General features: G+C 33.8%; 2 protein-coding genes across 7 annotated transcripts in view; one reads left to right on the top strand and one right to left on the bottom strand.

Moving 5' to 3' along the window:
• The first annotated feature begins 4,912 nt into the window (after nucleotides 1-4,912).
• On the top strand, nucleotides 4,913-10,210 carry LOC111057990. The gene is made up of 3 exons (XM_022345480.2): nucleotides 4,913-5,359; nucleotides 7,702-7,845; nucleotides 8,585-10,210. The coding sequence occupies exons 1-3, from the start codon at nucleotides 5,336-5,338 to the stop codon at nucleotides 8,759-8,761; spliced, it is 345 nt and encodes a 114-aa protein (XP_022201172.1). The 5' UTR covers nucleotides 4,913-5,335; the 3' UTR covers nucleotides 8,762-10,210.
• Nucleotides 10,211-11,694: 1,484 nt separating this feature from the next.
• LOC111057989 (EKC/KEOPS complex subunit bud32) overlaps nucleotides 11,695-15,040 on the bottom strand; it is a 39,696-nt gene continuing 36,350 nt past the window's right edge. For all 6 annotated transcript variants that reach the window (XM_039428167.1, XM_039428168.1, XM_039428169.1 and 3 more), the window contains one exon: nucleotides 11,695-12,298. In XM_039428167.1, the coding sequence (XP_039284101.1) occupies nucleotides 11,826-12,298 (473 nt within the window). In that variant the 3' untranslated portion in view covers nucleotides 11,695-11,825. The remainder of the gene's footprint in view (nucleotides 12,299-15,040) is intronic.

Here is a 15,040-nt window from a genome sequence, read left to right as displayed (position 1 = left end):
TTATTCAAGTTAACTTTCATTGATACATCACATATAATTATATGGTGACACAATTATTAATACTTTCAAATTTTGAAGTTTTATTATTATAACAAAAGAATTTATACATAAGATTAAATTTCAGCATGTTCTAAATTGTACTATTATTTTGTAAATAATTCATAATTTGAAGACTGTATAATAAGTACAAACATTTCAAGATTACAATACAAAGACGACCAAGATGAATAATGGGTAAATAAGTTCCCTGAAAAATACAAGCAAGAGAAAAAGAAAATTGGGTAAATAAATTTCCTAAATAATACAAAGAAGAGAAAGATTAATTAGAGCCTATCCTACATGTCAGTACTGAACTTCATAAGGAAGTATATTTAATAAAATATACTACTATGGAATTTTGTAAATTCCAAGTATGACTCTAATTTGTTATAATTGTGAGCTATCACTCCCACAAAAACAACTGGTGAAGGAAAAAATATGTTGACTATTGTGACTGGGTGGAGAGTTCCTAGATGTCTGTAAGGCAATGTGATAGCAGACTCTAGTATCGGACCACAAAAACAAAAGTATGCAAAAGTTTTTACAAACATTTGATGTTGCAGTCTTAAAGTTTTTATATCGCAAACAAGTAGGTCAGATAATCGAGTCCAGCCATATGTGGTTCACGCCCACACCTCTAAAAGAATCACACCTACTTGTCTACCACAAATCCAAAGTATTGGACAGCAAAAAAAAAATAAAATGCAAAATGGGTTAAAAGCCCAGAAGAAAACTATAACCTAATTACATATGGCTTATGGCACAATATGCAATGAAAGATGAGAACATGGGACATAATTTGCTCTGAAAACCTAATTATCTAATATGATACCTGAAAAAAATAGACATGATTAAAATATGTAATACATGATGAAAAAAATACCGCAAGCAAACAATTATTTACACTACAATGGATAGATTTTAGAAAAGTTAAGTTTTATCAACAATTTAAAGATTAGGAAAATAAGCTACTATTTTAACTTCCAAAATTATTTCAGAAGAATACAAATTTAAATGACTATGGACAAGATTAGTTAAGATATGCATAATAGAAGAATTTTACTGAACATTACACAAAGACAGGAAAGAATCGAAATTTGAAAAGATTAAGGGCCAAGAAAAATAGGCTACAGGAAAGAAAAAAGATACAATTATGGACTCTTACCATACGTAGTATTTACGGTCATTGCTATTCTGAATCCCGGCATGACACAGGATTCCTAATCATTGTGTGCTGGGGAATACCCTTTCATCATGTGATTCACAGTCATCATCTTGTAAATAAGCAACTTGAAACAACCTTTGAATACTAACACATCAATGGTGACTTTGTGTTTTGTTTTCTTCAAGAACATAATTTTATTCATGGGTCATTTGTTTCAACAAAGCCATTTTGCTTACAAAAGTTAGTCATGTTCACTTGAGAATGCATTGCATACACCTTTTCAATTCTCAGTTGAAAGTTGAACTCATCAACTTGACTCAAAGCAACATTCATTTTGTTTACATTGTTCCTAACCTCCTAAACCTGTCTCATGTAATCATTCACTTTGTTTATAGTTTTCCTAACCTTCAATGTAGCAATATTACTTTCATGATAGTTGACTTTCAGTGAAGACAACTCCCTACCTACTTCTTTACTCAATTCTACTATCTCACTAGGGTTGACTCTTTCAACAACAGTAACTAGGCCTACATTATCTGAAACTTGAAATAATTGATCTTGTATCTCAACACTACTATCATCCTGCTTCAATTTGCTTTCATCTTCATGATTATCTTTCAATGTTTCATGTGCATTTTTCAATAGAAGGTTTATACTAACCTGCTCTAGTCTAATGCTAGCAAATTCTTGCTTCATATCATCAAACCTAGCATTCTGATCTTGTTTCAAATTATCAATCTTAGCATTTTGCTTATCAAACAGTTGTGTTAAGGCAGCTATTAACTCATCATCATTTTTAATATTTTTCATATTGTATGCCATTTTGCTAGTCTGCACAGATAATATATTTATTAGGACTTGATCTCTCTTGAACCGATTTCCCACTCAGCAGTATACCATTCATAACCTATCAAGATATCTATCCTACCAATAATTTTTTATAACCAGGGATTTCATGGTGTACCATTTGGGACATATTTATTTTGTAATTCGATCCCAACACAGGGGTAACATTTGCCGTGCTACCAATTTTTCCTAAATCGGTTGGATAGCATTTCACACCTATTAACCTAAGGATAGTTGTCGGCTTCAATGTAATAGATTCTTGATAAACTATGAATGGATCTATCGCCTATGAATGAGAAATCCAGTTTTCAGAGCAAATGAACTTATAATCTTCAGAAGAATTTTGGCAATATACTACACAAATACACAAAGAACAATATCTTACAAGCCTAAGCATCTAAAGTCACTACGAGCTAAGTACTTATCCAGTTTATTTATAGTTGAAAAACAGTGGCTATTGGCTTGTATACACAATAAACAATATACAGACAAAATAGAACACTAAAAACTGTTCAAAACTCAAATTAAAACATTAATAAATTCACTTAAACAGAAAATTATTCAGAGAGCACAAAATTACAACACATACAGCCAGCCATTAGTTTCAGAGAGAGGCAGGAACAGGAAAAGCCTAGCTACCAGGAACAGAGCAAAGCTTCTTCAGTGTCGATGTTACGGACACGTCACAAAAAAAATTATAAATTACAAGTTTAGTTTTCACATTTTATATTTGTTCTCAATAAAACTTTATTTTGAAACTATTATTTTAAATTTTTATCTATCATCTCTATATTATCTGTTAATTTTGTTAACTCTGTTTACAGAGTTTGTTTTTTCAGTGATACCATTGAACATGCAACACAATCATTTATGATAAATTCTCAGTCAAAAAGTTGTCCGTATATCGATGACTCTGATATTTACTATAAAGTTTTATAGATCTCGAATTGAAGATTCGATTCCAATCAAGAAAAAATGTAATATTACAAAATAAATAAGTACTGTATATATATGAACTAGAAAAATTCTAGTTTCACCATTATTTTTCCTTTGACAATCTGTATCGAAATCATGTATTACATGACCACCACTTGAAAAAATGAAGTTGGATCCATATGACAAACAAAAGTTTTGAATTGACGGAAAGTAGTTTTTTCAATTGGAATCGGATCCCCATTGAGCCTACTACTGTTATATCATATACTTGTAAAAGATCTCAGAGATCAATACAACAGTTCATGAGTTAGTTCTTAAAACCCAGGGGGTTCTAGTTATACCAATAATATTTTTTTATTAAAAGATGAAAATGGAATGAAATTTATTTTTAAAACCTGAAGATGGTGTGTAACACTGAAACTAGTTGTTATAACATTTTTGAGCGAGCGAAGTGAGCTCTAAGATTCAAGTTGACGGTTTGTTTGTTTAAATGTTTATATATTGTGCATTTACGGCAAAACGCGGTAATAGATTTTCATGAAATTTGACAGGTATGTTCCTTTTTTAATTGCGCGTCGACGTATATACAAGGTTTTTAGAAATTTTGCATTTCAAGGATAATATAAAAGAAAAAAGGAGTCTCTTTCATACAACAATATTAGAGTAAAAAATCAGACTATAGAATTATTCATCATGAATCAGCTGACAAGTGATTACACAGATGTTTGGAGAAGCCAGTCTATTGCTGTATTTCCATAAGGTCTATAGATTCAATCAGGTACTTGTAGATGAGAATACTGCGTGAGGAGGTCTACTGTTCACAGAACTACTAGTTATTTTTAATCTATTTTATTAAATTTCAACAAAAAAAGGCTAAGTGAAACTTAACAGCACATTATTTTTCTTATAACTAATAAAATTATACAATACTTATTGGTTTCTGAACAATACTAATTTATTAAACAAATGTCGTTTGGATACAGAGTTGCATGAAAAGAAATATTACGTATATGAAAAGAAATATTTTTATCTGGCACATGCCGATTCGTACATCCATAAGCACTGCATGAAACTACCATACTTTGAATATTTTTTATTGCTTCAATAAAAAAATATTATCATTTGAAAAAGGCTCTTTTTCTACACAGCGAATACAAATACCCGACTTCTTGCCTGAAATTTCTGGTAGCGACACTAGCGCAGTGGCACCATAGCCGACTTCGCTCTTATTAATCTTATTCTCTATATCAATAATGATGTGTACTATAGTATTATAGTATACATTATATATTATAGTACATCTACTATATATATACAGAGTACATATACTGTGTAGGTTACAAATTCAGCAATAAATGAAGTAGACTGTACAAAAAACATTATATTGCTTTCAAATATTTTCAAAGTATTTATTGATAAGTACAAGTAACCTTTATGAAGAAAGAAAAAAGGAAATCATCATGAAAATAGGTTATGTTTACTATTGAAGTACTTGTAGACTTCTATTGTAAACTTGTAGATCATAAATTTTTGTGAAACGTGAGTACTTGTAAACTTGTACCTACAAGTACTTGTTCGTTACCATGGTTGGTAACAATACTTGTACCTTTGTGAAATAGGCCCCTGATCACCTGATCACCATACCATGGTTGGTAACAATACTTGTACCTTTGTGAAATAGGCCCCTGATCACCTGATGGTTCTATAGTGAGGTTCACGTTATTATGACAGTATTTGATTAACTTTGGTTTTGCTATCCTTGTCTATCATTCGACAAAGCTGGTGGTATTATCCTTTTCTAGGTCCACGAACATGCCAATTATGTTTTTGACGATGTAGAAATATAATTAATTAATGCAGAGAATCGGCATCGCTATTCTTCTATCTTTATCCACTGCCATTATAACGTGTATCCCATATAGCCTTGTAATAGTTACGTAAGCGACGGGTATACTTTCGAAAACATTTCATAACGGTCAATTTTTACGATGAGTTCACCTCTGTTACAGACGAATAACAATATTATTCTGAATTCCTATAATAATGTTTCATCATAAGTATGAGGATACTATTTTAAAAATAGAATATTATAAAAATGAATAATTATTCCTCAAATAATGCTTTTAAATAAAATTGTGATTTAGTTGGCGGTGAAAATCCATATTGCAGACGACTGTTTATAAAGTGTAGGGCGGGGTATGAGTCAGTAATTTGACTTTGAGTATTGGCTGTATTCTTTGTAAAAAATGTTAATCTAAAATTCAGTGATTGGAAATGCTATAATATTGATAAGAATATCATGTCACTATACGCTAATAAACAATTCATCTTTTTTGATCAAGGATTATAATGTGGGAAAAACATAGGGTTATGGTAAGAAATTGAACTATGATAAACCGTAATAGCCTATAACTATCTTACTTTATTGTAAGGCTATATTGCTATAGTGAAATATAGTGAAATGAAGAATATCTTATTTTACATTACAGTATCAATTTTATTGAGCATTAATATAAAACATTTCAATCAACTCCACATGGTATTTTTGCTAAAAGTAGGGGCTAAATCTGAATTATACTGAATTTAAAATAAAAACTAGAAGTAAATTGTTTACCGTACGGTATAGGCTTGATGCTCAACATCCATTTTTACAACTACGATATAGCCTACTTGTCATGATTTCTACTTCAAGTTGTGCTGATAATATAGCTTACATTAATTTATTTATAAATGTAAGAAACAATGAATAAGGTATCTTACACTTCTTTATGGCCTAAAAAATATGGGATAGCTTCATACATTTTATAAAAATTTTTATTCCTTTGTTGAGTAAGTTTTGGTAGAGATCGGTTTTAGTGAACGGATTTGCTTGATGTGCTCGCATAGTGAGTGATGGTGAGGAGGTTGCGGGCTCAAAGCTCACTCTCTCAGCTCACCAGTTCAAAAGTACAATTTGGTGGCCTGTGTGATGACTCCGCTATTCCAATAATAATTATTAACCTGTTTGAGAGGGGTGTTTGAATTGTTACAGGTTTAATCTTTAGAAAGCGGCTAAATCCCGAACGCCAACCCGTTCAGCCAATTGGAGAGCTTTATGATATGCCGACTCGTCTGAAAACGCCTTAAAAAATAAAAACGTTTCCTGTGACTTGATCCTTTATTCTTTCCATTTAAAAAACTGATGACACTACGTACTTTTCATTTCCTGTAGAAGTGAGTTGTAGCTCCATATTGGATTGGTCGTAGCTGACGAATGAATATCATGGCAGTCGCATGAAAATGTTACAGCACTGCTACTTTACCTGAAAGAATTTTCCCTGAAATTTTATATAAAAAAATAGTTTAACTTAATTATGGAACGGTCCTCGTACAATTGATAAATTCTCAAATTCAAATTGGAAAATGTGTAGACCGGCCATTAGTAATGTCAACTGAAAATCCGTCTGTTTTGGTGAGAAAGGTTTTGCTGCTAATGTTCTCATTTTATGTTGGCGTTGGACACTAATAGGGGATAATATTATTATCCATGTGGGTCCTAACGCAATGCAATGATCAATATGAGAATAAATTATTTTCATTCATCACAGTGCCTTGAATGATACGGTACATATTTTCATATTTCTCATGGGAGGAGTAGTAGATAGTCCTACTTAAAGTATATTATATGGAGGTGGACACCTCAAACATGTTATTATTGTTTTAATTTAGTTAAATTTAAAACTTTCAGTTCTCAAAGTTTTGAAATACCAACCAAATATACTAAGGGGCTCCTATGAACAATCGGACTTCAACTTAGGAATAAACAATTATGGCTATTCATGAATTTTCATTTAATTGAATCTAATACTGTAGCAGGCACGGCCCTAGGGACTTTGCCGCCTTGGGCAAGATCGGCAACCGCCCCCCCCCCCCAACGACAGGTATTCCGTCTAATTGTTTACTCGTCCCGGGTTCCACCCCTTCCTTGAGCAGGCGATCGCCTAACCATTGTCTCCGCTGTGATGCGATTACACCATTCGCACCACAGTATCTCAGTAAACTGTTGGTACTAGGAGTCCAAGTGTACCTAAATTACACATTTTAAAATTATTTTTGTTTCATAAACTGTTTTATGTTTCCGGTTACAAATATTTTTTTTATAAGCCGACTTACAAATGTTTGACAAATATAAATATTGAGGAACAGTAACACAAAATATCTGATTAAACTATTTTTATGTTCGGAACAGATACACAAAAAGAAAACATCATTAAGACAGTAGTTTTAAAATCAGGAGACTGCAAGAGAGTATTAGGCCTACTTAACATGCTAATTAAAACAAGTTTGTTTAAGTAGAACTCGTCTGACCTTTGCATGGGAATTTCTTCACCAATAATTCTTCAAGATCTAGAGACTTATCTGTATTATATTTGCTAGACTACTCAGACGTTCCTGAGAAATAGTTAACCTAGATATGTCTTCATTAGCTTGAGTTTGGAAAAGCTTCTTATATAATTTTACTATTCACATTTGATACAATGATTTTATTATTTATTTGTATTTTGAAATTTTCCGTTCCTTAGAATTTGCCGCCCTGGGCGACCGCCCAGTCCGCCCACCCCTGGGGCCGGCCCTCTGTAGCTTAATACTCTCATTAATACAAACATACCAATTATTCCTAATAACTACATAAAAATTATGTATATGTTTCATGTTTGTTGGAATTATTGTTCCAGATGGTGACTGAGTCGACAAAATATTGCCTAGTTTGGAAATATGTGTTGATTTTGTTGTTTGTCGTGGCCAACTTAACTGGCATGACATCGGCGCGCTCTTATCCTACGTTCAGCGACAATTCTGTGCGAATATATTTAACAGAGGTTGGTCTATTCACAAATCCAACTTTCTTTTCATCTTGTGATTTTCTAATGGCAGAAATAATTCAAATAATGGGTGTTAATTATTTGTATTAAATATTTATTATTAATATGTTTTAAATATTTTAAAATGCTGTCATTGTAACATTCTAGTTAAACGGATATAATCAATATTGTATCGATGAATCAGCTTTATTCAGATTAATTTAGGTATCAAGTTACCGATACAGAAATATAAAGGTATGCGTAAACCAAAATATTTAAAATTGAGAGAAAGTTCTGCTTCGACGATTTTAAAGTTACCCTGTCATGACGAGTAGTAGCAAAAATAAATACAATAGGCATTGTGCAGGTGAAATCAGGTCTCATGAATTGGCATTATAAAGCAATTTTGTGTTGAATCCGACTTAGTAAATTCGTATGGCTTTTGTTGGTGGAGAGTCCCTTGCGGGAAGGTCCCACCGCCTGAATATATAATTTAAGCCGTCAATGGGCCTTACGACTGTCATACTTCAGCCGGGACCGACAGTTTAACGTGCCCATCCGATAACACGGGAGTGATCTGGTTAAAAAACTTTTGGTTTTGAGAGGGTTTGAACCCGGGATCTCTATGCTGCTACGCAGCCACTAGACCACGGATCACTCCACCGACTTAGTTACACACTATTTTACACGGTCATCAATATAAAATAAGAAATTTTGTACGTAATTTGTAAAGTGAATTGATTTGTTTGTATTTTAGAGAACATGTTGGTGGAACGAGATATGCAAAGAGGAATTTCAGACCCAGTTCAAGTGCAAATGCCCGCAGTGGTCTTTCTGCCGGAGTCCAGGGCGGTACTATAACGCCTACTGCTCGATGACAGGCACCGGCTACATCTGGACTCAGCCTGAGCGCAGTTGGTCGCTGCTGCCATAGTACACGGTTATGCCGCAACACCCAACAGTAAATACAGTATCACAACTATAATGACTAAAACACTATCATTGAATTAGTGAGATTTAGTGATGTTCTATCAACATCGATCGTGATAAAATCATCAACAGGAGAAATAACTAAAAAGGTACAATGAGCACTGATCAATGCAAGTAGAGGAATGACCACAGTTGTGGACCGATACCTGGTTCTGCCTCAGCTTTGATGAAGTGATTGAGAACTCCGATTTAGAGTCAAAAGTTGATGGGGCAATATTTTCAACTGATTAAATACATTCTCTATTTTAACACCCACCAGCTTCATGCTACTATGTTTTGACCCTTACTAAAGCAACAAATACTTATAGTTAGGTAAATGAAGTATTACAAACTAACTTTATTTATGGGAGGAATATTTTATTTCTCTCATTTTTTCACTTGTCAGCTGTATAAAATATAATGTCATTTGAACTGATTACACATTATAATGAATGGTTCAATTATATCATAATTTTTTGCCCAATAAATTTATTGATAAGAGATCATTTTACAGTATTCAAACCGTTATCAGACAGGTGGACAATTTCGGCATTATTATTATACAAATATGGATAAATAAAATATGAAAAGATCAAATTATTACTACATTTATCTAGTTGTTACGTCAATTTGATTTTATAGGTTTGAAGTTTTATTAATAATTGTTACTAACGTGTAATATTATTATTATTTGAAAAACGATTGCAATACATAATTTTCAAGTTATATGTAAGGAACTCCTGGGTATTTATTGTTAATGAATCAATTTATGAGCTTCCATAATAATTACCATTTAGATAGTAACTAGTCATAAACGATGTGAATTATTCTAGTCTTTCAATTAAAATGCTAACAAATTATTCTTCCATGTAAAGGAACATTGTTGAGTACTTTGTTAATCTTCCTACTATGGAGATTAACTACGTCAAAAACTAGAATTGGATTGCTCTTTGATGGTAGGTTAATAGTTAATAGATACCATAGAGAAAGGTTAAGCGCAAGTACTTTATAGTAGTCTACTATTTGTTTGTCTTCAAGTAGGCTACTATATGTTTGTCTCTGTAGATACTCAACTAGTGAGTTCTCATAAAATAGAACAGTATCAGAAGCAATATTGGATTTCAATAATTATATAACGTTAGTATTAGATTCATAAGAAATAAGAATAGACAGATTGATAATAATAGAATTAAGAGACAGTTGAATTTGATTTTCGAGAGAGCAGAAGCTTTCTATTCAGCCATACTATGTAATATTATGAAGAATATAACTGATAAATGAATTTACTAGATACTACCATACAGAAAGCATACAACATTATTACAAGCATCATGAATGCTTATTCTGATAGCACTGATAACTATGTTTCATTTTTTCAATGGTATGTAAACTTACTTTTTTATAACAAATTGGATTACCAGAGTTAGTAATTATTATATCCTCTTGAGAATTTAGGTTCAGTACATTCTATATTGAATTACAGTGTCAAATTGAAATAGACTTACAATTTAATATTTAATACGGTACTAATAATAACTAAAACTTTCCTGTTTTTTATTTTTTAGAATAATTTTAAAAATTATAGGTAGCTTACAAAAATTATCAGCATTCACACGACCTGGATTCCTGAATATAACCAGCCTTCCATATTGGATTACATTTCCTTAACATACGAGGATCATTCAATAAGTAAAGAGATAAATTACTAATTTTCATAAACGGCTGAATTGATCCATATGAAACCTCCAGGATATGAAGTTGGCAACCTTCAGATGACATCTGATCAGTTTTTCGTAAACATAATCGCGAATTGACTCAGTTAACAATGACGAGTACACTTGAGAATTGCACCATGGCAGAACAAGGTGCTGTGACTTTTAGTCGCAGAAAGTGAGAAAGGTAGAAGAATCCACAAAAGAATGTTAAAAGTGTACGGAGATCATTGTTTCAATCGTTCAAACATCGGTAGAACAGTTTCAAAGTGGCCGTAAAAAAGTTTGTGACAATAGGACGACCAGTCAAAGTTGGCACTTTCTCTCTAGAATTTCTTCGTTAATTCGGGACAATGGGCATATCACTGTTGAATTTATAAGTGAAAAAGTGAACTGGAGTGTTGGAACTGTCCATAAGATTATTCACAACAAGCTGCAGTACAACAAACTTGTGCAAGATGGGTGCCTAGACTCAACTCACAGATGCTCACAAAGAAACCTGGCTTCAATTATCAGTTGAAAAATAGTTATGCTACTGAAAGATAATGTTTTGAAAAATAATTGTAACGTGTGATGAAACATGGATCCACCACTATGAGTCAAAATCAAAATGACATAGTCCAATTTGAACATGGCACATTGTTCTTCCATGGTGCAATTCTCAAGCGGACTCGCCATTGTTAACTGAGTAAATTTGCGATTATGTTTACAAAATATGGAGGAACAACTGATCAGATGTCATTGCTAGGTTGGCAACTTCAGGTCCTGGAAGTTTCATATGGATCAATTTGGCCGTTTTTGAAAATTATTAATTTGTTTCGTTACTTATTGAATGACCCTCGAATCATTCAGTATATTCCGTCCCTAACTGGCAGTCGCCAGACAGACTTCCTCAAAGTTTGAAACAACATAAAACACAAATAACTTGTGATGGACTATGAAACTGTTCCACAAGGCCACTGATCTCATCCTCACTCAGCGAGTATAGAGAGTGGTTGACAAGTTTCTCCCGTAACAGCCTACAAAACGTCCTATACTCCAACTCACGAACATAAAGCGAGTGTCATTTCTCAACTGGCCAAGGGACAGGTTCCAATGATAAAAGATTCAGCATTTAATATAATAATAGGCCTAATAGTCTTGATAGAAAAATATATTCAATGAAATGGGTTGAAGGATAAGAGTCTTTGGCATCAGCCCTTTTATTATTATAGCATCAAGTTTTATTATTCAAAGGATAATAGGCTTCATTAAACGATACAAATCACAGATGAAAATATATTTTTCAATACTAGAAAAATATTTGATTTACTTACATCAACCCACCATGGTTCTTTTACGTCCGCGACTTCTCACATCCTCCAATTTATGCATGATTTCCTTGCTATTTTTATTCAACTTTTTTGAAAAATAACTGTCTAAAATAATCTTCAATAAACGATCGGAGTGTGCATGCGTGCTAATCAGTGCTCGCTCCAATACATACAAATCAACTGCTTTATCTTCAATTGAGCCACTAACTGAACTCAAACCAAAATCAATGAAGTAAACCTTATCGGTCTGCACTAGAATGTTCGAAGTGGTCAGATCACCATGTATTATATTGTTGTTGTGCATTTTTGCAATAGACGTTCCTATTTCGCCTAAAATGTTGTCCAGTTTGTCATTTTCACTTTCAGATTCGAGAAAACTATTAATGTACTGTTTAGCTGTTACACTATTATCGATGTGCTCCATGAAAATACGTCGTCTTTCCAAATCAACCAGGTAGAGAGCTGGAGTGCGAACACCTAAAAGCATTTACATCATAATTATTATTTGAAAATAACAATTATAAAAGTAGTTCACAAATTAATTTACAAACTATAATTCATTTTTTAATAGAATGATTTGATATTCCACTTAAATCAATCATTTGGCTCATTGAGTAATCAAGGTGGAGAGCAATAAACTGGCCTGTTAAACCTGTTAAAGGATCAACAACCCTTTTAGGGAATAGGATTAATCAGTAGAATAGAACTATATATTTTTAGGCTCTCATTATATTCAAACACCAGTCTCAGCAACCTGTGGGTCGCCAAGTGTGCGAATGAATTGAGGGGCATTAGTTCTTATTGTGTTCATTGCACTAAGGTCGCCTGATTACAGCAGCCGATAAACCAGACAATTATTTATTTATTCACAATGGAGACAACGGGTTTCCCCAAAAATTTCTCCTTAACAATAAAAAATGTACAGAAACAAATGAAAAAAATAATACGAACTTATGCAATAATAAATAATACAAACAACAAAAATACCACTTAATTCAAAAATGAAAAATACAAAGATTTCAAATACTTATGAAAAAATTAAAAATAAGGAGAATTCAAAATTCCAAAACTTATAAAAACTAAAGAATATAATAACAAATAATGAGCAAAAATTTGAAGAATATACTATTAATAGAATAAATTAATAACATTTATCACTGAATGACGTCCCAAACCATATGCACATCCACACTGACACACAAACAATTTATTTGATCAGATCATGCTCACACAAGATTATCATAAACGCTTTCCAGAATTTAGCGCGAGAAAACCAGAAGACATCTAGGTGCAGACAAACTGTTGAAAGTTCTTGACATCCTATTAAGAGGGGAGTTGTAATTTCTGAGTGTTCTGAATCAAGGAACCGAAAAAGAAAACTGAGAGCGACGAGTGTTGATCAGTTGTTTTAAAACAACTGATGTTTTAAAACAACTGATCAACAACTCCTCCTTGTTACCATTGATGTAGCCTCCCTCTACACAACAATCCCCCATTCTGAAGGCTTAAAATCCCTTGAGCACTTCCTCCCCTCACGTCCCACACCCTCCACCCCTTCAACCACCTTCCTATTAAACCTTGCAAAACTGGTGCTCACAAGCAATGCCTTCAGGTTTGAAGATAAATATTATCTTCAGACTCAGGGTACAGCCATGAGCACCAGGATGGCACCATCCTATGCAAACCTGTTCATGGGCCTCCTTGAACAGGATTTCCTTTCTAAACAAACCCTATCCCCCCTGATATGGCTCCGTTTCATTGACGACATATTCCTCATATGGCCTCATGGACATGATACCCTCTCCCACTTCCTCAATCAACTCAACTCCAACTACTCTGTCTCCTTCACCTGGAATATCTCTGAATCCTCCATCAACTTCCTAGATGTCAACGTAATCCTTTCCAACTCCAATGCCTTATCCACCAATACTTTCACCAAATCCAACCACACTCAACAGTTCCTACACTTTGAGAGCTGCCATCCCTACCACATCAAAATATCCCTCCCACGTTCCCTCTCAATCCGAGGCCAAAAACTTTGCAGTGATCCCCACCACCTTGACCAGTACCTCAAAAAACTCCACCAATCCCTCCTGAAATGTAACTATCCTGAAAGGTTGTTACAGAAACAAATCTCCTCCAAGACATACACTAATTCAACCACAAAAAATTCCCAAATCCCACAAACTCCAAAGCTCTGTACTACCTACTTCCCTGGAATCGAAAACCTCAAGCCTGTCCTTAAAGATCTGTTCCATGTCGTCTCCTCCAATCCCTCTACCAAACACCTTTTCCAGCAACCACCCACCCTCATTTACAAGCAGCCTCCCAATCTCAAAAGAATTTTTAATAAAAACCAATCACTCACCTCCGATGAAATCCCAACTCCACCTGGTACCCTACCCTGCAAACGCCCCCCCCCCTGTAAAACCTGCCCTATCACTGATCCTTCCATTTCCTTTACCAGTCTTATCACCAACTACACCCATCAAATCCATCAATCCAGTAATTGCATCTACCTTCTTTCCTGCAACTTCTGTCCTGTCTTCTACATAGGTGAAACCACCACTGCCCTAAACCTCCGGATCAACAATCACAGGGCTTCCTTTAAAAATAATACTTCCCTACCCATCCCCACCCATGGCTCTGAGCACAAGAAGAACTTTGACCAATGCTTCAAAGTCAAAGTCCTTGCCACTCTCCCTCCCACAGCCCCCTCCATAGATGTCAAGACAAAAGAATTGGATTTTATTTGGGTGCTTGGAGCTGCTTCCAGTCCTGGTCTTAACAGACAGCAATAGTACCATAACTATCAACTCTACACCAATACTGTTTAATTAAATTGAAATAAATTCCATCATATATAAGAAATTTCACAGCTATCAAATATATAATAAATTTTCAATAAAAATAAATTTAATTCCAATTCAATTCTATAATTCCATTTTCTAATTTTATTCTACTTCATTTTGAATTTCTAATTTTAAATCTCCTCTTTTCTATCAATTCATAATCTACACCTTTCCTTATCCATAACCCACTCAAATTTGAAATCTCTCGCTTGAAATTGAAATAACCCATCATGGCCCACCAACTAATCCCATAATGCTCCTTCAATCAGTGCGCCTCCGTTCGACTGTGCTCTATGTTCTACACAACATCTCTACCGCGTCTCTGTGGTCACGACCGTTAGAATGTTCAAACACTTCACTTCCTGGT

This window comes from Nilaparvata lugens, chromosome 5 (genome assembly GCF_014356525.2).
Source record: "Nilaparvata lugens isolate BPH chromosome 5, ASM1435652v1, whole genome shotgun sequence".
Lineage (NCBI taxonomy): Eukaryota > Metazoa > Arthropoda > Insecta > Hemiptera > Delphacidae > Nilaparvata > Nilaparvata lugens.
Note: the sequence above shows the minus strand (reverse complement) of the source record. Positions and strands in the feature narration are given on the sequence as shown.

Bases quoted from the DNA above. Each gene is read 5' to 3' on its own strand.
- LOC111057990 (XM_022345480.2), top strand. From the start codon at position 5,336: ATGTGGGAAAAACATAGGGTTATG. The intron at 5,360-7,701 runs GTAAGAAATTGA...TTATTGTTCCAG, and splicing joins GGGAAAAACATAGGGTTATG to ATGGTGACTGAGTCGACAAA. The intron at 7,846-8,584 runs GTTGGTCTATTC...TTTGTATTTTAG, and splicing joins TGCGAATATATTTAACAGAG to AGAACATGTTGGTGGAACGA.